At 39.2% G+C, this 27,384-nt stretch overlaps 1 protein-coding gene across 1 annotated transcript in view; it reads right to left on the bottom strand.

Moving 5' to 3' along the window:
* The window catches only part of SDK1 (sidekick cell adhesion molecule 1), a 410,390-nt gene that overhangs the window by 101,151 nt on the left and 281,855 nt on the right, over positions 1 to 27,384 (bottom strand). The window contains exons 14-18 of the mRNA XM_010570301.1: positions 22,227 to 22,363; positions 15,371 to 15,518; positions 14,365 to 14,505; positions 10,630 to 10,811; positions 2,397 to 2,512 (exon numbers count right to left, since the gene is read on the bottom strand). Coding sequence (XP_010568603.1) covers positions 2,397 to 2,512; positions 10,630 to 10,811; positions 14,365 to 14,505; positions 15,371 to 15,518; positions 22,227 to 22,363 — 724 coding nt within the window. The remainder of the gene's footprint in view (positions 1 to 2,396; positions 2,513 to 10,629; positions 10,812 to 14,364; positions 14,506 to 15,370; positions 15,519 to 22,226; positions 22,364 to 27,384) is intronic.

The raw sequence follows: 27,384 nt of genomic DNA, 5'->3' as shown, positions 1-27,384 counted from the left end.
CAATTTTCAACACCTGGGTCCCAAAAGTTAGACTCCTGAAGACATCTTCATGGATTTGAAATAGCGTGCTTGTTAGATGTGCTTAGCTCTTCCAGGTTTCATTCATCTCAGTGGATCTTCTGGGTGATCAATAGTTTTTAGAGTGGAGTACCTTATGTGTAGGTACCTAAATGAGGACTTAAAAAATTCATTTTTGACAAATACTTTGAAACTTTAAAACAATTTTTGAAATCGCCTTAACAGCTTAGCGGTCTAAAGCTTTAAAGTGCTTATGAAATTTTTATTTTGTTCAAAAATCCTTATCGTGTGGCTTATATAAGCATGTTAACATTCTAGGCCTTAGTCAGTATCTGTGTAAATTGTGCTACTTATATTGATTTCAGGCTCATAAACATGAATAGATGCCTGAAATTAATGAGCCATATTTGACACATTTAGCCAATGTCTATAGTTTCTGATAATCAGAAAGCACAGTTAGAGGACTATAAGGAGTAATTTTGTTAGGAATATTTCATATTTGAAAAGGTGCATTTTACAACTTCTTGAAATGCAAATAAATTTCAAAGAAAAGATAAAAATTGAAAATGATTGATGGGATAGTAAGTTTTATTTTCTTTTCTAAATCACCTTTGTGGATTACAATTGGCATTTATAACTTCGGAGGACTGAAATTCTCTTTTTTTAGTACATTTCACTGCATGTTCTTCAGGAAACGTGCAGAAAATACAGGTGAACAATTCTGTCAGTTAAAGGAAAAATGGGTTTAATTCTTAAGAAAAACAAAGGCCTAGCTTTGACTGCTAGTAATATATAAATCATACAAAAAACTATGCTGTGGAAGTAACTGACAGAAATACTCTCACACAGTCTTCAATACTGCAATTCGCAATACCTATGAGAAACAGGAACGGTAAAGCTGTTGCAATCTACTGCAATCAAAGAAATGCACAGAAAGAGAAATTTGGATCATTTCAAAAGTTTTCACTGACCACTGACAGACACAAATTATGATTTTAGTTATTTTATACCATTGCTAAAGAAACTGAAACATAAATTAGAGGTAACTATGAGATGAGACTAAGGATCTTTAGACTGAAACTCTGAATAAAACAAAGAATAAAAATCTGAAATATGACTTTTGCAAATCTGACTGAGCTCACCTTGCTTGGACTTGCACCAGAAAATTACAGTGCATTGCAGTCCACCAAGCCCCAAAAGTGCTTTTATTCTCCAAAGTCTGAAGAGAAGCCAAGTACTACTTCCCGAGGTTTCAGGATATACTCCTGCAGCCCTGTCAGTCACCTAGTCTTGAGAGCTGATTCTATCTCTGGGAAAAACAAACATACACATCTACATGTATATAGTAGTTCAGCAGCGGGATTCTGAAACCACCACTGAGAAATATATAAATCTGGGCAAAAATACCAAAACTCCCATGCATTTCTCACAGTTTCTCCATCACTTTGAAACCTTCTTAGAGAAGGACCAAGTCTTCTGAAACTTCTTAAATCCACCTACAACCCCTCAATTCACAGCTTGTCTTCTGAACTACACATCCTTCTCAGCCCATTCAACATTCCTTCACCCAACACCTAAATCAACCTTCCTCCTCCCTGCTCATAAAACATACCTGTCTTCCCTTTTCCTGTGCTGCCATTCCTACAAGATTTCTCTTTGTTCTTCCCATGAATGTTTTTAAACTGTTCATTTATTATGCCCCTGCTGCTGAACCATTGAAGGAGTTTCTATTAAGCAGTCCTTCCTGAGAGACAGAAATAAACCACTCCAGCTGCCTTCTTAGCATACACTCCACTGGTCAAAGTACCAACAAGTGCTCTGTTAAGCACTCTCTGCTCTGCGTACTGTAATAGATATTGCCAGTTGCCCCATCAACAGGGACTTATCATGCTAACTCTGTGCCATCAAGCATGATTAATGACTTTTACATTCTTCTATCTCCCAAATCATCACAGTGGGAAAGTTAAGACAAATGTTTAGTGCGGTGTCTTGGCTCCTAATGAAATGAATGGGAATTTTGCATTAGAGTAAATAGAAATCTCAAGGTTGATTTTCAGTGGCACAATGACATATCTCCTGTGCTGACTTTCCAAACTGTTTGACGTTGAACTGGTTTTGTGGCTTTGGAAACTCTCCAGGTAAATGACAAAGGTATTAGGACTTCTAGCCTTTGACACAATCCCTTTTCAGAACTTCCATAAGTTGCAAATGTTAGGAGCAACGACTGCTCACTTCTCTCCATGTTACCCGTGTAAGATACCCCTGAAAATATACAGTCACTTTGGAGATTCAGAGCTTATTAGCTTCAACGTCTGTTATATACCAGGACTGTTAAGGCAAACATTAATTTAAGTCACAGAAATCTTGTTTCTATTTACCTTGTACCCTTGGTTAATGCCATTGATGAACTGTTGGGGTGGAGGGTTCCAGAGGAACTGGATGGTTGTGGAGTTCACGGCTTCGACTTGCACGTTCTGTGGCGGAGCTGTAGGCACTGCTCCCAGTCAGCAGAGAGGGAAACAGAATAAAACAGAGCAGAGGATGGATGAGGGGACGAAAGAGAAAGATGAACACGGAACCCACTGACTGCCACTCGCGAGTCACAAAGTAATAACAACCTTGAGAGAAGGATGTACTTCTTGTGAAACAGTAACCAGCAATGATTTGGAAAGAAGGGTAATTGGGTTAATTTCTCATTCTGTATTGGAGATTCTTTCAAGGGGAGGGGATGAAATGATTTCTGAAGCTTATTATTCCACAGATGAGTTTCTCATAAAGACTTGAGACAGAAGCTAGGTAATGATAGGTGAACACATCTCTTTCAATTATCCGTGACTGCACAGAGAATGAACAGTTTCAGAAAGAAATTTCTCGAGTCTTTTGAAACTGCAGAATTCCCCAGATCAGCCAAGCAAACATGGAGTCCACACAATTAAAGTTCTAATTGTGAATTATACTCTGGCAACAGCATCTGTTTATTATTTACTGCTGCTTAAAGAATTAGGACCAGTCATATCACATGCAATAAGGATTTTTCTTGGGAACTGGAGATGTTCTCGTTTTATCTTGATATGATACGCATTCATGTATATTGAATTGATTATATACATTCTGAGTCAATACACCCTCTAATCTACTAAAAGTTGCATAAACATTTTATGCCAAGTATTTAATTAGACAGATGTTTTCTCAATACAAAAGAAAGCATAGAACATAAAAGCATACTGCCTTCAAACAACAAAAAATAACACCTACACATTTTGTCATTTAATATAATGTCTCTTTAAATACCTTCCAGGCAATTTCTTCAACTTATTGCTTTAGGATGTCATTTCTATAGCTCTCAGAGGAAAGAATACTAATAGGTCTTCTTTTCTGAAATTACCAAGCTTATAGTAAGTTTAAGAAGAAAACTGCTATTTGAGTATAAAAAATGGACTAATACCCTTTGAATCCTATAAAATAAGTTTAATAAAGCTTCACAATTATTCCTATTGACAGCCATGTGCATTTGTATTCTACAAAAGAGGAACTATCCGCAAGTGGAAAGCTTTGTTCCTTCTGCTTCCAGGAGAACATTTCTACCAAAGCCCAAAGACCTCTGCTTCTAAAAAGTATCCACAATTCCCACTGAGAAATGGTGGTTTGCTCCATACTTTTCAAAAACAGGTCACAAACTTTTAAAGCTTCACAGTACTTTTGGAAGATGAGTCTTTGTATGGAGAAGAAATCCAAGACACTGAGCTCAAAAATGTAAAAATGCCCCTTTTTCCACCAAAAGCTATGTTTGTTTGAAAAAGACATAAAGGGGCATTATTCTTAACTGCTGTACAAGCTATAGTAGGAGTGCAGCCAACAGAGCTAGGACAGTGTACACTTATCAAAGACATCCACAACCTAGAAATATCAACACAAAAATGGAGAAATCCTCAAAGATGTCAAGTCTGAAATGACAAGAACATCCACTTTCATGCCCTGTGTCACTAAAACTCCCTGATGACTACACCGTGGCTTGACAATTTAGCTCTGTGCATTTTTTTAACCTCAGAAACTGCATATTATTCAGAATTTTCTTGCCCTAATTTAAAACCTGATGTCACAATTTATGAACTACGCATAATTACTGAGTTCTAAAACCAGAATTTATCTGATACTGCTCTAAATTTTCATTAGAATCTGGGCCCTACTTCCTGACATGTATCGTAATTCCCTATATGCTTTTGGAAGGTTATAATACTATCTTAATGACCTGTAGACATCATAAAGTTTTTTTTTAGTTAAGAGATTCACGAAATCATCCTGATATACAGTCAAAAATATTAAAATCTCTCTACAGTCATAACAAACAGCTTTGGCTACTACTAAACGTATTTTTTCTTATTCATGTTCTTTGATGAAACTGTTTGAGAGCCACAAGATATATTTCAATTTGCTTTTGTGTGCAATACTTTGTATAATTAATGGTTAAAGTGAATAAGATTTTTTTAAAATCAAAATTCTTATTTTCCTGCATATTTTCATATTCAGATATTGTAGCTGCCAGAGATTTTGTTATTGCAGAAGAAAATTGTATTAGAAGCCTTCAAGTTTGTTATCAGAAAGTCTCTGGGATATCACTGATAGATTAATCTCCTGTCAGGAAGGCTAAATCACCTGAGCATCATCCTCACCACTCATTCCTCTTCCTTCTGTTGAACTGCTACATTACAACTGCTTTTATATGTGCTAGGTTGATTTTGTAACACAATTATTGTACAGAAAATCTCCACGTAACCCATGTGTCGCCACTGACAGCCACACTTGAAGAAATGCAGAACTTGGGCAGTGGTAGGAAGAGTCTGTTTTTCCCAGAGCATAAGAAACACGTACAGGTGACCCGAGAGTTAACAGTAAATCAATCCCAGCAGGACACTCCCACTGCCTTTATCGTTTTCCTGAAACACAGATTAGCATGCCCATTGCTGCTTCATTTCTGTGGGCATTATTTTCTTTAGTGGAGGATCCGATGGATGCTGTACAATGAATAGCAAAATTCCAGTGATTTCAATATCACAAGGATTTTATTCTAAGGGTCTGATGAGTCTTTTAGATACAATTAAAAATACTGCAAATTTTTTGAGAAGAAAAAACCTGCATCAGCAAGCTCCAAGTTTTCATTTGCAGCCCTTACAGTCCTCAAAAAAGCTCAGGCAAGCACTTGAAGATAGGTTTATCCACATTTATAAATCTGTAGTAACCAAACGCATTAGTTATTTCTTTTTAAAAGGAAAGTATTTTTCTTTCATTAGAAAATAATTTCCTGAAACAAGAATAAACCATCATAGCAGAAAAAGTTCCTGATACAAGAAGAAAAATGGTAAGAATTATGAACAGAAAACATAAAACCTTCAGAATGTTGGAAATCATGATTTATATTACAATTCCTCTTTGGACACCTTTATTGAAAAATCAACATCTGCATCGCAATGAATGCATTCAAAAGATGGAAAGAATGTGGTCCATCTGATATCCATAAGCTTAATTATACTGCAGAAGACATAATATAATACATTTTTATATTTTTAAATCAGTAAAATATTGGCATTATAATCTCAAATTTACTTCAAAGTGCCAGTATAAAGTTCTCCTTTTATGTCCTGATATTAAAGACTTCCTTGGCTTTCTGAACAGTTTTGCATTTAAAAAAAGAAAAGAAGTTTGACAGAAGCTAAATCAGAATTGACCTTCTGGTCACTTCAAAACTCAAATACTTTTCCAAGATCATGGTTAGTAACTTACTGAAACTGCGACTGTCCACATAAAAGATTTTCTAATTTAGTGGTAGATATCTATCCGCTTCCTACAATTTCTTGTTGTCGAGCGGTACAGAAGCTACCAATGTCAAATAGGTGTTTCAAGAGTAATCTCCAAGTATTTACATGCTTAGTTTTTAAACCTGTACTTCACCATGTTTGCAAGTGTTCTTAAACCATCTCGCAGTGGAGACCCATCTGGGACCCATCTTGGAATTGCAGATCAAATTGGTCAGAAAAAAACAACTGTTACTTTCTTCCTGATAAAGTTCACGTGGTTGGAAATCTGTTAAGAGCTCAGCCCCCGGGACTGCAAGTTAATGCAAAGCATTCTAAGTAGAAAAGGTCATGGAAGCACTCTAGATAAAAGCCATTAAAAGGGTTTCGCTGATGAGAGAATTGAGAGAAGAGAAAGCATTAAGGTTAAGCATGTGTACATGTAATTATTCTGTCTCTAGCTATGTGCAGATAGCATGTAAACCCCGCAGAGATTCTGACAGCCACACTACTGGTCTTAAATATAGATCTTCAACAGAGGCTTGTAGAAAAGTCTCCTGCTCCTCCGGAGCTCCTGACCTTTGAGGCGGCAGCTCCCACGTCTCAATAAGGCAAGCTCGGGGAGCTGCAGGTTTTCCTCTAGGTGAAGATTTGGTTGTTGCTTTGATGCTCTGGCTTGAGGTGCTAAGCTGCAGCGGTGGGGAGAGTCCGCCGCGGAGGCATGCAATTCCTTCTGTGAAGCCCATTCCCCATCGTTCCCGGCTGACATCCTTTGCTGTGCTCTGAATTGCAGCAGATGCACAGAAAAAGTGGTCTCTGCAATTCTATGCATGCCGATATTTGAAATTCGGTAGTGTGAGATTTGGCACTAACTGATGAGTTTTGCTTCTTGCGGCTGGGAAATGCCGCCTTCTTTTCTTGCGTGCCTCTCACAAGGACAAGATTTTACTTCTTTATTAAGAGCTGGGGGCCAGGGGCCTCAGCGAGACAACTGCTAATTTCACCATGTTTGAAATAATTTACAAAAAAAAAAAAAAGAAAAAGAAAAAAAAAGAAGGCAGTAGATGGCAAATGACACCCAACAGTGGTAAAACACAAAATCCAGCCACAACTCCAACCTGCTTCTGCACAGGAGCAGCTGCGCCCAAAATGCCATGGATGCTCCAAGGCTGTTGGTAGCTTCCCCAAAGGAAGTGAACGAGGATCTTTTAAGATGTTTTTGCCAAGAAAGCCCAAGGGAGAACTAAGGGAAATCTCTTTTCATTGAGATAAAATTGAATGGTTGCAGGGGACACTCCTTATTCAGAGATTCTTTTTTCACGATTTTTTTCCTACGTAAAGTAGGAAGCTTTCAGCTAACCAGGTTTTCTCTAGGTCTTCTGTCTCAGTCTTATAAATTTCTCTGATTCACCTCCTACTGCCTGAGGAAGAAACTACTTTGGACCTGGCTGAACAGACTCATCTTGCTTTTATCCTTCTCTCCACACCATCAAGACTCACTAGTCTGATGACTCTCCCACTCTTTTATTCAGGAAGGGCCTTTTGCTTAGACTTTCCTGGCCTTTCAAGGTGTCCATGCACAGCACAGAAGGGAAAAATAAACCAACATTGAACTACATGTTAAGACCTGTGAACTTTGGGACATAAGACTGGCTTTTGGGATATGCATCAAAAGAAAGATATAGCACTTAAAGTCGAAACAAAAGAGGGTTAATGTCAATGCAAAGAGCCTAATGAAAGCTATGTCTCTACTCATAAACCTTGCCTTGCCTAAATCTAAGGAGTGGTGGGAGTTTTTCAAAGACAGAGAAGTTCAGAAGTATTCATGCTAGTGAGATAAAATGGACAGACCCACAGTAAAGGATGGAAGCTTCTGGTTTCTCAAATCAACCTGCAGGAAAAGGTAAACATGTCCAATAGTACAGAGACAACATCATCACCATCCAGAAAGATGTTTATACATCTCGCAAAGCTATTCTTATATGAAAAGGTATTGGGAAACTTCAGGTTTTCATATGGCAATGAAAAGTCCTGCAGGACACTGTTTAAATAAGTAAAAATTGCCCTATGCAGAAGGCTGGCACAAATCCCTGTGAAAAGTAACATCAAAGTAAGGAATAGCTGGAGAAACTCTGATGAATAAAGACCTATATATACAGAGCATCAAAGGATTAGGCTGAATATCACTCTGAAGATACTTTCAAGATTTAGAGACAGTCAAACTGTCTGACCCTAGTGCTAGGATGTTCAGTGCTTTGCCAGTAAGTCTTTCTGACATTTTATCTAACTGACATTATGTGCCAGTTTCTCTACAAGTTTAGATCTTTCAGCATGTTGTGAGTTTGGCTACATTCTAGAAGTTGGTGATTTTTGAAGAGCTTTGAGTAGCTGATTAGTTACCAGTGGCTAAAGCAATGCCAGAGGACTAATAAGGGATTAATAGACTAGGTTCTGGTGTAAATGCACAGCTTATATGGCCAGACAACATTCCCTATGACAAAGATGCCAATGTGCTGATCTGCCTCTGCGAATGGGTTGATCTGCTCCCAGTGTTCATTTCCTGCCAGGCTTTGACTGCATAGGACGCTTGATTAATATGAGGTGTTTCAGGTATTTTTCATCTGCAGACAGACAGGTTCTTGCCAGCATAGCTCACATCATTTAATACACGTCAGAATAGAGGCAGCGGTGGTGGTAGTAGGAGAGGGGGATGGATGGGAGTGTGTGTCTTTGACATTTATCTCCACTCATATTAAAATCAGAATATGATTTACAAGCCAGTTTTACACATGGCTTTTTCTTACTCCTGCTGGTTTGGTTTAGGAAGGACATTCTGGAGCAAGAAACAGCCACTGGATTTTTCTGTCATTTCCCAACTACAACAAAGATAAAGGAGCAGAGTTTCGGACACTAGCGCATTACGTGTGGAGACTTGATATTAATCCAGTTTCAAATGATACCGATACCAACCAGCCTCCCTTTTCAACTCTAAATGTAAAAAGGCTTCAAACTCTTTTTAGAACAGACCGTATGATTTGGGTGATTTGCACAGAAACCCAGCAAGGCATTCATTAGGAGATGGCAGCATCCATGAAGTAGTTATTTACTGCTATTATTAAATACTGATACAAAGCAAATAAGAAATATCCAGTTTTTTTTCTATGTCTACCCACCATTGAGCATTCAGGAACTACACAAAGACAAACAGGCCATTGCGGGTTGTCCTGCAGTCTAAACACTCTTGCTGATTAATATGAATGCAGGACTGACTACACTTAATTTATAACAGAGGATTTATATCCTTATAAATGACAACAGACAGCCAATCAATAAAGGATGATAATAACAGCACATAATATCAAGGGAAATTAGAGTCAATTGCAGGGTTTAAGAAAAAGAGTGTGAAGTCCAAACCTGAGTCTTAATAGATGGAAGGTTAAGGTGCTATGATAGCTTAAAATGTGCAAATAAACCAAGTAATGAATTACAAGCATAGTCACAGAAGAGATTCAAATTCTGTGTGCAAACCAATTCTCAGCAGAGATCTGGTCTTTAGTTTGATACAAAACATTAATCCTGGCTGCAAGGAGAAGACTTTAAGAAAAACATTTCAAGGTCTGCTATAAATACTTCTAGAAAGAGGTTGAGTGTGTCTAGACTCCTCTAAACCGTGAGACTTTACATGCCCTAAGACAAAATATAGATAGCTTCCTTCTTTAATTGTTGTGGTTAATTAGTGTTGCATATGAATAATCTTTTCTTAAAGATCTCCCTACACCTCAAACTGTATCTAATCATGTTATAATGTACTCCTACTAACAATTAAGAAACAACTACATATTCTTCACTGATTGTAAATTAACTGATGTACTGTAAATCTGCAAGTTTTTAAAATAGTTTAATTGTTTTACGACCAATAAAGTAGAGACCATGTACTGTCCAGCGCTCAGAATCCAGCACAGCCCTGCAATTATGGGAATATATGAAAGCTTTAAGGGCCTGGTACTTAATTATCCTACAGATTTTTATACCAATCTAGAGGTGTAAACATGCCTTACACTGGTTGTAAAAAGTAATTACATATCCTTTTGTTGATGTAATTTATGCTCTTCTTAAAGCACTTACCAGAAAGGCATGGAGGAGCTGTAGCATAAAAATCAGGGCTTTAAAGATAATTTTATCTTCCTCTTCGCAAATGTCTGCACCATTCCTGAAATGCTACAAAACACTCTTCCTCCACAGGCTGTATTTCTCTCCCTACAGTTCCCTTTCAATTTATTCCATATTTCTAAAACAAGGTATTCTCTGATTATCAGAACTAATGCAGCTGGTTTACTCAGCTTTTGTCTCCTATATTGCATACGTGGCGTACTGCATATCTTGACCACGATAAACCCAATTCCCTGCCATATTCGCTCTGACTCTCCCGGCAGAGTAACCTCAGCCCCTGCCTGTCACACGACCTATAAATCCCTTCCACGGGACCCCAGCCGTCTTCAGCATTTCTATTTATTACTTACGCTGCGGCCAACTCCGATCTGCAAGTATGGTAACATGTCATCACAAGGGGCAACAAAAAGAGATAATTTCTGAATTCACTCACAGCTTTTTCTACAACAGAGATAGTAGCAGGGTCTCGTCTTGTCTCTACTTAGGCATTGGAAATTTGTAGGTGTTTCTTATCCCAAGCTGTCTATCAAATTTGACTGAAACGACCGTTCGTTTTACAAGTTGTTAGGTGGGACTATCAGAGAGTGCATCTCTTCAGGAAATTGTGCTATAAACTGTAGCTATAAAGGATATATTGGTCGGATTTGCTCACCTCCCTGTAAAGTGTACTCTGTCACAGGTCTGCTGAACGCTCCCAGCCCAGCTCCATTGTAGGATGCCACCTGGATTTCATACTGGGTCCAAATGATCAGGTCTTTCACTAAGCAGTAGTTAATTTCTGCACTGGTGATGTTCTTATACTGGTATTCTCCAGGGAGGCCAGCCAGGCGATACCTACCATATGGGAAGCAAAATTTGCTAGTTAATTAGATGGTATCAATTATAGCAAATATCCTGACTAGCAAAATAGCTTCCTTTGTGAAGAGGCAATATGCAAACTTTTACAGCAGAATTATACAAAGAATAATGAAAAATAATCAGAAAGAACACACTAACTCCTGATAAGACCGTATCATGTTTGACTGCTATAGTATTTATAATCTGATCTCACCGAGATTACATGCTCAGGGCTAAACAAAACGGGTATTTTATTCTGTTTTACGGTTGCAGAAAAATTACAGCTTTTTAAATGTGGCTTGTCTAGTAAAAGCTGTGATTTAGTAGAAAAAATAGCCCAGATGTGATTTTTATCAGGGTGCTGCTGTAAATCAGCTTGAGAAATGTATTTTTCCTTCTCCTCTGAAATCTGAAAAGGAAGAGCTCAGAGGGCTCTGACTTTCTAGAGTCTCAGGCATTGCTGTCTTTGGCTTCCACCAGGATTTACTTCACAGAATGATTAAAATAAGGATGGAATATAGTTGAGACTGAAGGATTGGTTAAGCATTGGAATGTCAGGAGAAGGGCTGTACCAAATACAGAGGAGCGGTAAACATCCTGACAAACTTTCTGCTGAGACATGGGAAGCTGAAACACTGAATATATTTTCCCAGGTAAAAACTGTATTGCAGAAAACAGACGCCCTTTGATGTGTCTCTTTAGGCCAAGAAACCATGGAGAAGAACTAAATTATAGAAAACAAACCTTGCAAATCTGTGAATGTGAATAATACTGTTTGTTTTCCTTCCCTTAGGAAAATGGTACAATGGATGATAACAATATGCTAATTCACAAAAAAATCAGAAAAACAGAGGCCAAGTAAGGGGCACAAGGCATTACTATTCCATGAAAAAGACAAATATGGAAACATTTGTATTTTTATTCACCACACAGCTTTTATGCGCTCTTACTCATCTTTTGCTTCACAGTAATCACCAAAAGCTTATTGACACAGAACAATTTCTTTGACATCTTACAGTCTGATTTTAAATTAATCTAAGTTAAATTGGTGCAGTTTCTACAACCAGACACCTTCGTGTATTTCAGCCATAGATTTTTGTTCTAAAGTCTTCTTATAAAGAGATCACTTCTTAATCACTGACAACCCCTCTATTTTCTGCTGAGGACCTGCTTGCCTGACCATATTTTGGCATACTTAATATTTGTAATGCTACACTGGTGTGATTTCATTTATGAAATACAAATGGAAATAAAGAAATATCATCCCTCAGCTGAGTTTACTGAATGTCTTGATCTTTTTCTACTTTATGCAATATCTATCTTTTTCCTTCTTTTGTCTCCTGTGAAGGGTGTATGCTTCCTGGCAAAGTCAATTCTTTGTGCAGCAATGTTTTGCCTCACACCTAGGAGACAAGGAGTAGAGCGCTCCTGTGATTTAACCTATTATGCTGTTAGCATGGCAGTCCTCTAAATGCAATACTGCCAGTGAGAAAAAGGGGAGAGGAAGGAGGCCAGTTCAGAAATGTCATGTCTTCATGATTTTTCTCACCATGGACTTTGATGTATACTCCGTATGACTTGTGCAGTGTACCTTCACTTTTAAAGATCAGGTGTTCCATCCATTTAGTATCTTGCATGTCTTGAGCATTGGGTCTCTGGGATGCATGGTGGTTTTCATTTTCTTATACCCTAATTCTACAGAAATCAGTGCAGGAAGACTTCTCTCCAGCGCACATTGCTGTGACCACACAATTTGACTTGGAAAAACAGCCTGGTTTATTACCTGGGACAGTTGTGCTTGTATATGATAATCTTAAATTCCTGTCAAATAAATGGTTTCTCTGCTCTGTAGTCAAGACAAAGCACGTAGACATCAAAAATGTTCACAGATTGAGCATAATGAATATGATCACCCTCTATTAAAATGGAAAGAGATGTTACAGTGAGGACAGGGATCAATTATGCTGATAGATGTTGCAGAAAATACTTAAGTTAAACATTATTGAAATTGTTATATGGAGAAAACAGATTGCCAGAACTAGGAGGCTATGGGATTGCTTTCTCAAAGTACTTAATGCTGAGACTGGGTAAGACTCACTGGGAATAGCTAAGGAATTAATCCTATCATCGAGTAGACCAGTTTGAAGGAAAGAACTGTACAAACAACACTTGTACCTTGTGCAAATAGGTACCCAAGTCTCATGACAAGATTCTAGCTATAGACAGAAGTTAAAGCACCTTTTCCCACCTGTCACTGATGACTAGCACAGCTTTCAAACTGAGTACAGCTCTTAAAACTGCAGGCACTTGCACAAGTGGCTCACCACTGTAATAAGCTCTGTGCAGGTGACAGGGAGATTAACAGACTTCAGCTCTGCCTGCAGAGAGAAGGAACTTTCCAGCACTATTTTGGGAGCTCACCAACACTCTTAGCATCACAAAAGCATTTCCATCTATGCCAGCAAAAGTAGGAGCACAGCATGAACAGGATGCTGGCATTTAAACTGTAGCGTTTAGTTATCTTTTAGCAGGTCTGGAGAACACTGTATTAAAAATGTCAGCAGCCTGCCTACAATAGGCTGTAGCCATCACTTGGAAATATGTCAGTGGTGGTGCAATGCTTGGGAGTTTCCCACAAAACCTCTAATTTAGATACTGCCTCCCTTACTAAAGGTGTGGCCCTAGCTGGCTGCTAGCACTGCAGGACAAGGATGCCAAATGAGCAAGTAAGCTGTAGTTGAATTGGGTAGGAGTGAATAACTGAGTCCCAAAAAATTACAAAAGGGAAATGCTCTGCAAAGTCTCTCAGTGTGGCAACACCCTTTCCAACACAATAAATCCTGTGTAAGCAGGAAGACGTGATGTATTCAGGACTCCCAGGTACCTGCCTGAATCTGTTTCTCATTAATAAATACAGGTGGGGCTGAAAGAATCTTGCTCAGCTGACAGATTTTCAAAACCAAATCAAGGTCTGCCACAAAGCATCTGACCTGTCATTCCCTCTCTCCATTTTGTTTGGCACAAACCTTAAGTTTATTGATTCTATTCTCGCTCTTCCATAGTGCAGGAGCCCTGTTGTGCCTTCGATAAATTTAATTAACCTTTCTAGCAGGAAGCTGAGACTGTAATAAGCAAATATACACCTGCAATGCATAGGCTGCACTGTACCAACTTCCCATGTGAACACTTTGAGGACTTGGTGCTTCACTTCACTTTGAAAATGGAAAAAGGCTATCTGGATGTTGAGAGTCTCCATTGGGAGCTAGTCCACTTAGGCAGTCCATTCGGAGTAGCCAACAGGTACCCCAGCTCACTGACTCTCTAGTACAGACAGGCTGGAATTTAAGTGCCTGCACCCTTGTGGCCACCTGAAAAGAGGTGTTTTCTCATCTGTAATAAACCAGGGCAGCCACAGCATTTGTAAATAATAACTAATATATTTAACAGAATTAGAAATAGTTTTTAATACGCTCTCAAGTCACACCATTCTGAATTCCCTCATGCACACACGGGTCTACCTCCAGACTTTCCAGGTTAGAAAATGACTTACCTTAGGATGTACCCATGAAGAACTCCATTATGTTCGCTCTCGGGAGGAGGCTGCCATTGGACCATGATGGACTGATTGGTGCGCCCACTGGCCACTATGTTCTTAGGTGGGGCACTGGGGGGCTCCTCAGGTAGCATCAACCTAAGTACAAAAGAATGTGGTGGAGGTGGGTGTTGAAATAAATGATAGACAACATTTCTATTTCATGTATCCACTCCATGTGAACCAGTTTCTTTTATCAAAGTCTGATGACTAGAAGGAAATATAACGCTGATCGAACTGCTGAAGACATGGATGAAATAGTTACAACAAATCAACATAGTAGGAAATCAGTTAAGCAAGCAACAAGACAGACAGCTGAGGTAACCTTATTCTCTCTGAATCACCCAGGCTGCTACAACTCTTTAAAAAGATTACAAGCCTGAATGAGTTAGAGCTCAGGTCCAGTGTCTGTGACTCCTTCCAAATTGTTTCTTTCAGCTCTTTCAATATTTTTCATATCAAACTCCTACATTTTGAAAAAGTCATTTAGAGTTCAGCTGTTCTGCAATTCAAGCTCACAGCAAGCTTTGGTTCACAGAGGAAGGGGGATGCATTTGAAACTAAATTTGATGAAGCCATCCTTCTATGTCACATCTGGGTGAATTCCAGAAGTGACATTGCAGTGATTGGGTGAATGCTGTACTCCTTCCTGGGCTAACTGCTGTGGCTTTGCACAAGAGCACAAAAATATTTCCAAGTTTCTGCTCAACTGATACTCTGGAAATAGGAGGGCACCTCTCCCATTGTGTGCAGATATCCTGCATCGTGGAATTGCCATTATCACCAATTACTGACAGCTGCAGAGCACTCTCCAGAGGCCTGGGTAATGCTAACGGCTCCGTTCCCCAATTATTGTGCAAAAGATAACTTGATTTTATTCACTGACAAACAATCAGCAGTTTTTTCCTCCCAATAATCCTACGTTATCGCACCTTTAGTAGACACATATTTATTTTTACTGTACCTGCTGGTCTCGGAGCTGTACTGGCCCTTTCCCACCTGGTTAACCGCACACACCCTGAACTGGTAGGTTCGGGCTGGAGTCAGTCCGCTCACAGTGACACTGGTCATCTTTGGGTCAAGATTTGATAGGTGAACCTTCCAGGGAGAATCTGTTGGAGTAATTTACATGTGAAAAAAGGTGGAAGTGCTTGTTAAAAGCCCTGCAGAAGTGAGAAAATGCCTCTGACTGCTCCGAGCTCTTTGTGCTTGTTTTCCTCAGAGGAACTTTGGGAAGAAGTTTCTTTTCAGCAGAAGAAACCTTCCTGTCAGCCCACACGGTTATGCAGATTGCACATTTGTCTACTGGAAAGTGATGCTGCACATGTCATGGCATAATAAATAAAAACTATATTCATTAACATTTTAATAAAAGAGGAAACAAGCATGATAAAGACAGATGGGCTGTGTATTTCACAACCCATCTGTTTGGCAGGCCATTACAACACCACACCCATGAGTGGCTCTGGTGGAAGGACTGTAATGAAATTCGCAGTCAGTTTGGAATATCTTCCTACCCAGCTTGCAAGCAGGTGTAGAAGCGTGACTCTCTCTGCCAAATCAGCCCTTTGCTGTAAGACCTGAGAAAGCTTCTGCTGCGGATTCTACAAGTCTGCAATTTTTTTTCCCAGAGATAGTATATGGCATTCGGTCTAATAATTTCCTAGGAAGATTCCCTGGTATAAACAGCCCTGGCAGCACTATAAAACCCTTGTTGTCAGTTCACATACTTGACGTACCGAGCTCCTCTAATGCCCAAATTACATTTTCAAGTTTTCAAAGAGGTCAGAAATGAAACACGTTGAAAATTAAATATCCTGACTTTTCTTCATAGCCTGGTGTCACATATTCTCCCCAAAGTCGTGACTGAAATAGTCAGGGAGAAGTGACATTTGGTCTGTGTTGCAACAGTACAGCAATGGAATCAGCCAATTTAAAGATTTGTTCAGTTTTTAAATAATACCAGCTGTTTTCATGCTCCCTGCTCAAAATTACTAACACTTCTGGAAATTACTGAGGAGCTAGCTGTAGATTTTGGCAACGTATCTGTGCATGTTGCTCATCAGAAGTGCACTGCAGCTCCTGGCAGGTCACCTAGACGTCTGCTTGAAAATGAAGATGAGATGTCCCAAATGTGGAAGGCTGCTAAACTTCACACCAAGATGTAAACCACTAATTTAGCGCTTTTCTGGCAGATTCCTTAGCCAGTTTAAGTCCTCTAGGGTGTGACACCAGTTGGGCTATAAACACTGCATCTTTGAATTACTCAAAATACATTTATTCCAGTAACGGCTTTCCGAGAACAAAGTCTTTTTTAACGGGAAAACTGACACAGCAGAATACTGGGAATGCTGGAGAGGGACATTTGCACAGCAGTCAAGTTCTGTCCTTGCCAGGTGTTGATGATTTACCAACAGCCACTTCGGCTGCAAGATCTTGATGGCAATTCATCTTAGCTGAACGCTGAACTTCTTTCAGAAAGACCTGAGAGGAAGCACATTTACGCTACCTAGAAAAGCATTGGTTAGGAGTTTTTTTGCACCCTAGTTCCTTCTGAATTTTATCAAGCTTCTCTTGAGACTTCACAACCAACTGTTCACCTTGTTACAGCCAGAGTGCACAAATACAAATCAAGGTAAGCCGAAGTTACGGTATGGCTGACTTAGTACGTTGCCTGAAGCAGCTTCCTGAGGAAAATGGAAGAGCAGACACCAACAAGAGAGTGAAATACCCTTGTATGAGCTACTTGGGTAGTGGTCCATTTCCTAGAGCATTTCATTTGTTTACTGCTAGTGTAAACACCACCTGAGAGTGCTTAACCCAAGCAACTCAATGTAGTGAGCAGTTTGATTCAACAACAGGGCCTATTAATCTCTTCAGCACCTTGGGGCTTTGCTCTGTTTATATGCTGCATCTGTAGAATACTTTATTAATTCTTTTTCCTCTCCTGGTGGAAGATAAAAGATCTGGCAGGAAGAGAGATTAAACTGAAAACTAATATAAACGAAGCCTATTCATCTCCTGGGCACTCTGATTCGTAAAGGAAGGTGGTTTGGGGAGGATTTGCTCACTCATGGAGCAGTGGATACAGTGAGTGTGCAGAGTATCTTTAAAATTTAAATGTCAAGTCTTTTTTTTTTGACAATCAATAAACTAAACATTTCGAAAGGCTGTTCTCCCTCCTTAAATACACAACAAAACCCAGAATTGCACAGAAGCTTGTTTTACCACTGAGAAGAGCAATTCTGACATCAGAAACATGCCATAAAAATTTCAACACCGACTCTCTTCTCCTCCAGGGATGACTGTCACTCGCCTGTCCTAGGAAGCCTGGAGAAGCTCCATGGTGACAAAAGACTTGCCAGGTCAAACTATTAAATAAGCCTCTGTTAGATTGAACAGACTGTGCTAATCCTTCATTTAGCTTAAGCTGCCCAGAATGTACTCTGGGCTTTGCTTGCTTGCTCTTCCGCTGTAATTGCTACTGTCTGAAAAACTTCCATGTTTAGCAGTCCATCGTCTTAAGGTTATTGGGTATTTTGAATTAACTCTGATTTCCTCTCCAAGTTAATTTATTGGAAATGAAGAATCTCACAGGCTACTCTCCAGTTTACAATGTGATTTGGGGGGTTTTAGAAATTACTTTTGTTCTGTCAAGAATTTTTGTATGCACTTGTGATACATTTAATAACACTCGTTACTCACCAAGAGGCATTTCTTCTATATTTCCCTACCTACCTTACAATTCATGCCTTAATTGCAAATTCCTCAAAAATCATTTCTAATTTGATATTGCACATTAGATCTATTGCAGAAAGCTGGTTTTTGCAGGTTTGGAGTACATTTCCATCTCCTTCCCTCTCCAGGGGGTTTTGCATAGACAGTAGTATTGGCACTTGCCGTACTGCTGGAGTTTACTGAATTCATTTTTCAAATCTTCATGACAATATGATATTGCAAAAAGTTCAAATAAAAATAAATGGTTCATCCTTTGTTTGGTAGGACTTCAACAAGATCTACCAATGGCCTGAGAAAAAGTATCTTTTAACACTATCATATATAGATCTGAGTCACAGTTGTAACAAACAACATAGTTCTACTTTAATTTTGGCAAAGATTTATCAACGTGTTCAATTTTTATCATTTGAGTACTCCTACCAAATACAGGATGACAATTCATAGGGCTTAAGTTAAGCACATGTAGATGCTTTTCATAGGAACTTTTACTATCTCCTCACTGGCACAACATGATGAATCTGAGTTATATCATTACATCACACAGCACAGATATCCCAGAATACAAAACCACAAAAATAGGCTTTTATCTTAATTGTACTCAGCAGAATTCTTTAAGTATTAATTCATTTCTTCATTTAAAAGACAATTCAGAATAATTTTTGATTAATCCCCAAAATCTAACCTCTTTGGAATAAAATAAGCATATCCCCTTCTAACTCCACAAAGATACCTCATTGGAATTCCTAGGTATATCACAACAGGGGCTAAACAGGTCATGAAACATCCAAAAATTATATTAGTGCAAATGACAGCAATGCATGGTTCTATTTATTTGAAAATCCTATTTCAAATTAAGGTTCACATTCCTGGCTCTGTGTGGGCAGGAATACTTAATGACTGTGTTTCCCTGGAACTGTGTTTTTCAAATTAGATTATAAATTTGCCCCCAAATGTTTAAGGCCATATGTCTCAAGTCACCCACAGACACGGTCTACTGTGAATACTTGTAATTTGAGAATTATTGCATTGCGCCAAATACATTCATTTTAAAAATTAGGTGACTAGAGCCATTCATATTTCCAGCAATTTATGTGCACGATCTGCCACTGTTTTTTTCTCTAATTAAAATAAGGTTTTTATATCTCTTTACTGAATTGATATTAATGAAAAGGAGTTCTAATCCATGCCAGGTGGAGTGACACGCCTCTCTCTAACGCAGCTAGTAATTAGTCCCCTGAAATTTACACTCATTATTTCGAACACTCTTCAGCTATTTCTCTGAAACAGATACTGTTATTATGTATTCATTTATGGTACGTGCTTCAAAACGTACAATGGATCCTAAAGCTATTAGGAAATTATTCAAAGCCAAACAGCTAAAAAAATGAAGAAAACTAGGCTACCTTTTGGCACCTGTAACTGCAAAGCAAAACCCACGTATTAAAACTCCACAGAACTAAGAACAAAGTCTGTGCAGCTTTGCTAACTGGAAAATAAATCATAATTCTGATGCCCGTCCCTAACCTTTACATGTATGAAAGCAAATGGGGATTAGGATGTTAAGCATATTGCACTGCTGCTGCCAGTGAAAGAGCTACAGAAGTAAGCAGATGAGCTCATGGAGGACACATGCCGACTCCTTGACAGTTGCTCTTTCTGCGTCACAAACAGGACTGCCAGAAAACCTGAAAGGAAATCTTCTTTGAAAAGCAAAAAGAGATTCTGTACCATCGTATCAGACAAAACTATACCTATACAAGATTAAATGTCAGCTTCATTCATAAACATCACTTGGGACGGGTGGGAACAAAGGAAAGGTGGTATTTTCTAAAGGAGCAGGAGGTCTGTAGAAACTAAATATTAACCACACACTACTGAGATCAAAATAACTCCAAAAAACAAACACTTCAAGAAAATAAAAAAACCAAGACAGTGACAATATGCAGACATTAAAGTCAGCTTTCCAAACCAAAGTCACTGTTGACATTGTTCTACTATTCTGTTGGCATTTGTAAAGCTGAGCAATAATATATGAAATGAGAGAACACAGCAACAGTGGAATATTCAAGGGCTTAGATTCCTCTCTGTCCTACTTCTATGAGTAACCATTTAGACATTGTACATAAAAGCAAAGTAAATAAAGATGAAGATGAGAACTGAAAGGACAGCAAGATTTAGAGTATTTCTGGGAGTTAAAATGCTCAATTCACAACATACCCAGCCTGTGTTTGGTTTTTGCAGCTGCAAGCTTGCTGAAGTACATATACCTATGATTTGTGATAATGAGACTCTCTCAGTGGTAGATTGCAATGCCATCAGCCAAAATTATTGGATCTATCACAGAGTGAGCAAGGGTTCACAGGATCCTGTGGAGTTCTGAGGGACTGTCTGCATGATTTCTGCAGAAGTATTGTTGATTTTTGCTGAGCCTTCTACAAATTTCAGTGAATGAATTATGGCATTTTCAAAATGATGGCACTTTTACCCCATTCCTATACTAGCACAACTGCAAAGCATCCTTGCTAGAAAGGCACTTGAAGACATTTCAAACTTCTCCTGGCATCGAGTGAGCTGCCTCTTCTTTTAGTGACTCTTCCCAATCAACGCAGCCCAGCACAGGACCCAAGCACATACGTCCTGCCAGCTCTGTGCTGTCTCTATGCAAACACAGCTCTAGTACCTTTGCATCATTTTCCCAGACTGGGACTTCGTTAGCTTGTCATTGTCAAAGCTACTGGGAAACATGAAACACAAGGGTGATGTCCCTGGGTGAAAGAACAGGTAAGGAAAAGCAAAAAGGCAGTTACTGGCCTGTAGTCGATAGGAGGAGAAGGAGAGAAGAGTGAAAATAAAAAAAAGAAGGTGGTGATAAAAAGGTAGAGAGGGGGTGTGAGTGTAGAACGCTGAATTTTCCCAGTCATTTGTTACAAAAAGATCAGGAGTCTTTGCTCGAAAAGAACTGTTTTAAGGACAGCAGTCCCAGGCATGACTTGGGATTTCTGCTAGGATTAGAAAACTGCACTTTGCTTAACAGATGTCAAGATCATCAGTTCTGGGACCTCCACATCAAAAACTTATGCACTCCAGCCTGCAAAGCAAAAGGGTTGTATGTGATCTGAAGCTCAAGTTTCACCTCAAGCTCTCTTTGTGGCAAAACAAAATGCTACTCTGTAGATAATCAGAAATCAGGACTGTTTCGCATTCAGTTATGCAGTGGCTAATTTCCACATGTCAGAAAAAGTGATGCTCTTAATTTTTTCATCAAGAATCAATTGTTAGGCTTGGATTTCCAGCTCCTAGGGTGACAGAGATTAGAAAGTATTGCCAAGGTGACCGATTTCCATATAACCTCATCTTTCTATCAACTCCTAAATAGGCATTAGCAGTGTCCCTGAATAACCTTGCAAACCGAGAGCCACAAAGGACCAGACACAGAGCATGACAAAACTGTGAGAAGTGGCAATTCACAATGACCAGGTTTGTAACCCCTGAAGCTAGATATTTGGATATCTTAGTTAAGCATCCTCAACCACCCAAAAGAAGGGTGTAAAACGATAACCTAGGGAAGGCGGAGAAAATATATGAATGCATATACAGATAAGATAGTAGCTCCTATTGACATTCAAGTTTGTTCCTCTGACAGACCATCAGTTCCTTATATTATCATCCTGCCTGCATTTTTCAGGTGAAATTGGGGCTCTGAATGCATCAAGATATCTATGAAACCAGAACAAAAGACAACAATGGGAAGAAATAAAATATGACTACTACTATTTTACAAACGCTGAACAGAAGAACTGAGGAATGAGCTGTTGTGCCTCAAGTCTGGCTGGCAATGCCAGAGGTGGAACTGAGGCTTTCCTGTACAACAATTCCACCATCTCAGGCCTCTTTTTGTTGTTTAACTCTTTCAGCATGCGAATAGTTGCATGTAAAACCCAGGGGTTCTCCTTTGTGCACACTGTCTCTTGTTTAGCAAACAACAGTAACATTTTGTTAGTAGCTCTGGTAAAAGGTGAGTCTGAAGGAAGGCTGAGTAATTAAGAAGAACATGAGGTTGAAACATATTTGACTTTACTCACTGTTCTCAGAGAGCTCGACCATGTAGTAGAGAACAGGGCTGTTTCCATCAAAGGGGCGCACCCAGGAGAGCATCACGCTGCGGCCATATGAGGAATTTAGAGTGGCCAGGAGATTCTGAGGGGAATGAGGCAGCTCACTATTAAGGAAAAGAGAAGGGGAGAAAAAACAGCAGAGAAAAATCAATCTACATTTCATTCAGCTACAGTCTTACAGGCAGTTAAAGGCACATGACATCAGACTCGTATGATGATAGATATAAAACTACCAGCAGCTATTGTACAATTAAATAAATGAAAGACATCTCTGAATTCTTCACAATTTTATCCTATTTGGAAAAAAAAATAATTTATGCTAAAAGTCCCAAGGCTGATTCTTAGAACAGCTAATGGAAATGTTGCTAAATGTGGAAAAAAGCCAATTTTCATACTGGTTTTGATTGAGACAAGTTGGTCAATAAATTTCCTCTCTCACTTTTTCCCCTTCTTACGATGATGTCCTAGCAATGTGACAGCAGCAATACGTATAAACAGTAAAACACATGGGAGATATGATTTAACATGGAATTTTTCATACTCAAGTAAGCAGAAGACATTGACACTATCCATATAGAGCTACTAATCAAAATTACCATATGTATTCTTAGGCTACAGCACAGCTTGATTTACTCGCGGATTCAGGCTTATCCTGTCACGGGTAGAATCTTTCCTTCCTATAATAAGGATTTTTTTGGAAGCACCCAACCAGAAAATGTAGTGAAAATGCCTGCAGAAACCCCATGGAAATACAAAATGAAACATTAAAAAACAAAAATAAAACAGCAGCTCAATTAAAATGTGTAATTTCTCCACATAAAGGCAATTTGCGGAAAAACATTTCATTTGTACTCATTGGCTGAAAGTCTGAGGCTGCATAGTGCAGTGAGAAAACTAAATTCTGCTGCATCCCTTAAATGCTGATCTGTACTAAGTGATAAGAGCCCTTCAGCCATTATACTTGAGCCTGATTTCTGCTCCTCATCATCCTGGTTCCTAAGGAGGACAAGGATCTCGGAGGGAATGAAAAGCAAGGAGGGCCAGTTTTCACCCATTCAGTCTACTGTTCCTCCCCAGGGTAACTCTTCCTCAGCAAGGACCACTGCTAATCTGCTCTGGCCAGAGCAGAAAGCCACAAGGGTACTTTACATGCTTCACTTAAAAACGTAGTAATTTCTGGTTGTAATGTATCATGCTACTGAAGGCTCACAGTTATTTAAAAACCGCAACTCCTTAGCCGCTCACAAAAGTAAATAGACTCTGGCTTTAAGCCAGAACAATAAATATGTCCTGGATTTGGGTTTCTGCTGGAAGATTGAGGAACATATGGAGAGCCAGACAATAGTTTTACTATTTTTCTGTTAAAACTGTGGATGCTTTTGTTTACACGTTTATGATGGCTACACAACGTGGAGTTGGCACCAACCCCCCCCCCCCCCCCAAAAAAAAAAAAAAGGTTGCTGGAAGAGCCAAAGAGTGGTAAGAAAAACACACAGATAATGAGACAACACAAGTGGAAGACATTCACTTGCTCAGGTCTATCTGGGCTAGAAAGGTTGATGCTTCCTAAGGCTAAACCTGAAACTCAAAGCCTTGTTTCATCTCATTTGACTTTAAATGCCTAACCAAATTAGCAGCACGGCGACCCCAGGCTCTTTCTGTAGTAAACATGAAATGGCACCTCAGGGTGTGATTCAGATCTTGACTTCATTAAATCACTTGCTTAAGATGCCTTGACTACGAGAAGTTTAGGCTGACTAGGTTTTCACTTAGATCTGGGCATGCACCAACCAGGCTCCCGACTTCTGATGCACAGACAGATAAGACAGGGTTGCTTTGGGGCTAGAAGAAACGTCAGGGACAGGGAAGAGTATGTACGGGCCCAATGGAAGCAGATTTTGAACACAGCACTGCAAAATCTTGCATAAATAAGTTTAGGGAAGAGGGGAACCTGGAAACAAAGTAGGAGGGCAGCTGGCCTGCAAGACAAGATGGCGGAATAAACCTGTCATTTGAAAAGTGTGGATTGGGGGTTTAAGATATGGCCATTTACCCAGGGACTACAGGAGCGCGCTACTTAATTTTGAATGAAACATTAAATTATAATAAACATTAAACCTCCACTACAATTTATCATTATGTCCTAAGCAAGCTGGTTGGGAAAGTGTTTTTGTGATTAAGCTGGCAAAGGAAATTACTGAAGGGAAGGGAGTGAAACGTCTTGTTGTAACATGGCTCGCAGAAGTCCCAGTCCTGACTTCATTTATCACCAGGCGCTGTGGGGAAGAGCTCAAGAGATGGGATGTGGCTTCAGCTTCTTCCAGAAGACAACGGTCCCACCGGGAGCAATGTAGGGCTGAGGGGGAGCTCCCAGCAAACAGCCCCATGTAACTGCTGTTCTGGGAACTAAACAAACACTCCTGGCATATATTAGGGATATTTTCAGGGTGCGCATTTACTAATCTTGTTTCCCCATATATTTAGAAGGGCTGAATTAACAGCTCGTTTGAGGACAGAGGCTACGTGACTAAGAAAGACTTTACAGCTCAGTCTCTTTTCCTTAGCATACAAGTCTCAGAAGACTTTTGGAGGAGAGAGGACTTTCCCCCTTTCATGTTTTTTAAAGCACAAACTAAGTTTAAACATGGGAGTTTTTTGCTTAGGATTTGAGTTTAGTTGATTACTCTCTTAGACTGACACAAAATGGTAAACAGCAGCGTGAAGGAAACAGGCACTTTCTGTTCAGAAAAAGATTGAGTAGCATGAGTTGCAGCAGCTATACAGTACACCTATCTCTACTAATATCATATTCTTTAGCCATATGTGTCCACACCAAACAGCAACAGATGGTGCTTACACATTTAAATCCCTCAAGGCAGACATAACAAGTGCCTAAGAAACACACCTGGACAGAAATAAATATTTAAAACTACAAAGATACTTCAGCACAGAAGTGTACTTCCTTCTTCGTAGTGCACAAAAGCAGAGGATTAATAAATAGTAATTCTTACTTTAGCAAGCACTTACACTTTGTCTCCCTCTCATTTTCTACCACATACTGTGTGGAAGGGATGATAAATGCGACCTGTACCACCATCATGAATATTCACGCTCTCAAAAGAGATCATTGCTTCTTTTTTTTTTTCCCTTTAAGAAAATTACTTTTCCTTGCTGCTAACATCCAAGAAATCATTGCAGGGAATGGTAATTTCAACCCTTCTTCAGGATGAGGAGGACCTCAGACTAGAACTGCTCAACTCCTGATACACTAAGAAAGCGGATGAGGTTCAGACAATAACACACAGGGCACAGAAGCGCCCTTGATCGGACGCTGGAAGTTTAATTGCAGCATCATTATCTTTCTTTTGTTCACTGAAGCCCTAAACAGGAAACATATGAAGATTTTTCAATATAGGATATCTTAAGACTCACTCCTCTAATGCTGAAGAGTTGCATGGAGGCAAGTTTTCCATAACTTACTTCGTATGATAGCAAAATACGTATATGGATGCTTTTAAATCTGTAATTGATAGATAAGCCCAGGGTTAATGGCATAGCCACCAAGGTGACCTGAGGGGACTCTGACAAAGCAATTAAAATAGCGGATTTGCAAGAAAAGAACATGAAGTCATTGTGACAATCTAGGAGAGAAATATTAGCTAGTTGCAGATGATACACATTCAAAACAGAAACCCTAATGTTTTGAGTCAGCTCATCACTGCCAGAGGGCAGCTGAAAAATTCACTCAGCAAACACACAGAGTGTTTTATAAAATTAGCTAAAAGCAGACTATTTGCTGAGGGAAATAAACCAGACATGGTTTGGAGAGATTTCTGAGAAAAATGGTCCAACAGCAGGTAATTAGAGAGACTGTGACTGAAGAGGGGATTACTAAAAACGCAAGGGAGATTAAACAAGTTTTCTTGTCAGTTTATAAAAAGCCCCGCTCCTATTTCATAAATGATTTCCTAAATCAGGTCCACCACACAAGTTTTACTCAGGAGCAGGTGGTTCATTTGCTAGGCCCGATAACATGGTAAGAAGTTGAGGCAGGAAGCCTAACAAAGCACTCAACCCTGATGGCTTCACTCATAAAAGTTTATAATGTTTTAAATTAAGAAACGTGTCATCTGTTGCTCAGGACTTTCCGCTTTCTCTTGGAAAAGAATCCTTTCCAATTTCTAAACAGAGGAAAGATTCTTGAAGGCATCCATGAGTTTTGAGGCTTTTTGTCTCTCGTAGGCCTGTAATGAGGTGGATTTTTGAAATTAAAGGCTTCCCAAGTCCCAGAGCGTGCAGATTTGTTTCCCATTTCGTTTTGGTGGTCACCACAAGCTCAAATCTACAGATGACTTGGGAAAGGCTTTTGAATTTTATGCTTTCTTTTTGCTAAAATACCTACTTTTCTGATATACCTTCAATGATGAACAGACACAATTGTATTTCCGAGTGTATTTCCGGGTGGTATTTCTCTTTTGAGTATCAAGCACATTTAGACTCAGCAGTGAACCTTATTTCTTGGATGACATCTCAATAGAGAGCTTGGAAAAATAAATAGAAGCTTTCTTTCTAGTGAGGAAGGAATAATGTATTTTCAAGTTTGACATCCTTCCTGTTTTCAACTCCCTGCAGAAAGGAAAAGAGATTGACTGCTGGAGCCAAGGGATATGGGATCCATATGAAGATAAGTTGGTAATGAGACATCATTTTGATTTGTTAGTCTGCATTGGTCTTACTGATTTTATTTTTAGTAATCAAGCTATTTTTTATGGGATATATTGGGAAGAAATGGGAAGTAGCAGCAATTACAAATACTCTAGTAAAAAGGGTATCAAAATTCATGTCTAAATGATTGACAAAGGCAATACTGTGCATTCTTGGCAACCCACTGGGTTTTATTATAAGTGGTTAGCTCCCCTATCCTGCTTTTGAAGAAGACGGAACAATAATAGTTCTTTCTCTGGTGAAAGAGATCTGAAAGAAGACAAACTTGCTGCCAGGAATAAATTGTCTATTTTTGTATTACATTGTCCTTCCCATATTTTTGCATAGAGAAAGAGCCTAAAAGATTTTACTATATGTTGTGACATAACAGAGACTTGTACAGGGCTTTGATTTTCCAACA

The sequence above is a fragment of the Haliaeetus leucocephalus genome, unplaced genomic scaffold (assembly GCF_000737465.1).
Source record: "Haliaeetus leucocephalus isolate CR32 unplaced genomic scaffold, Haliaeetus_leucocephalus-4.0 Scaffold295, whole genome shotgun sequence".
NCBI classification, from domain to species: domain Eukaryota; kingdom Metazoa; phylum Chordata; class Aves; order Accipitriformes; family Accipitridae; genus Haliaeetus; species Haliaeetus leucocephalus.
The sequence above is the reverse complement of the archived record's forward strand: the minus strand, read 5'-3'. Positions and strand labels throughout refer to the sequence as shown.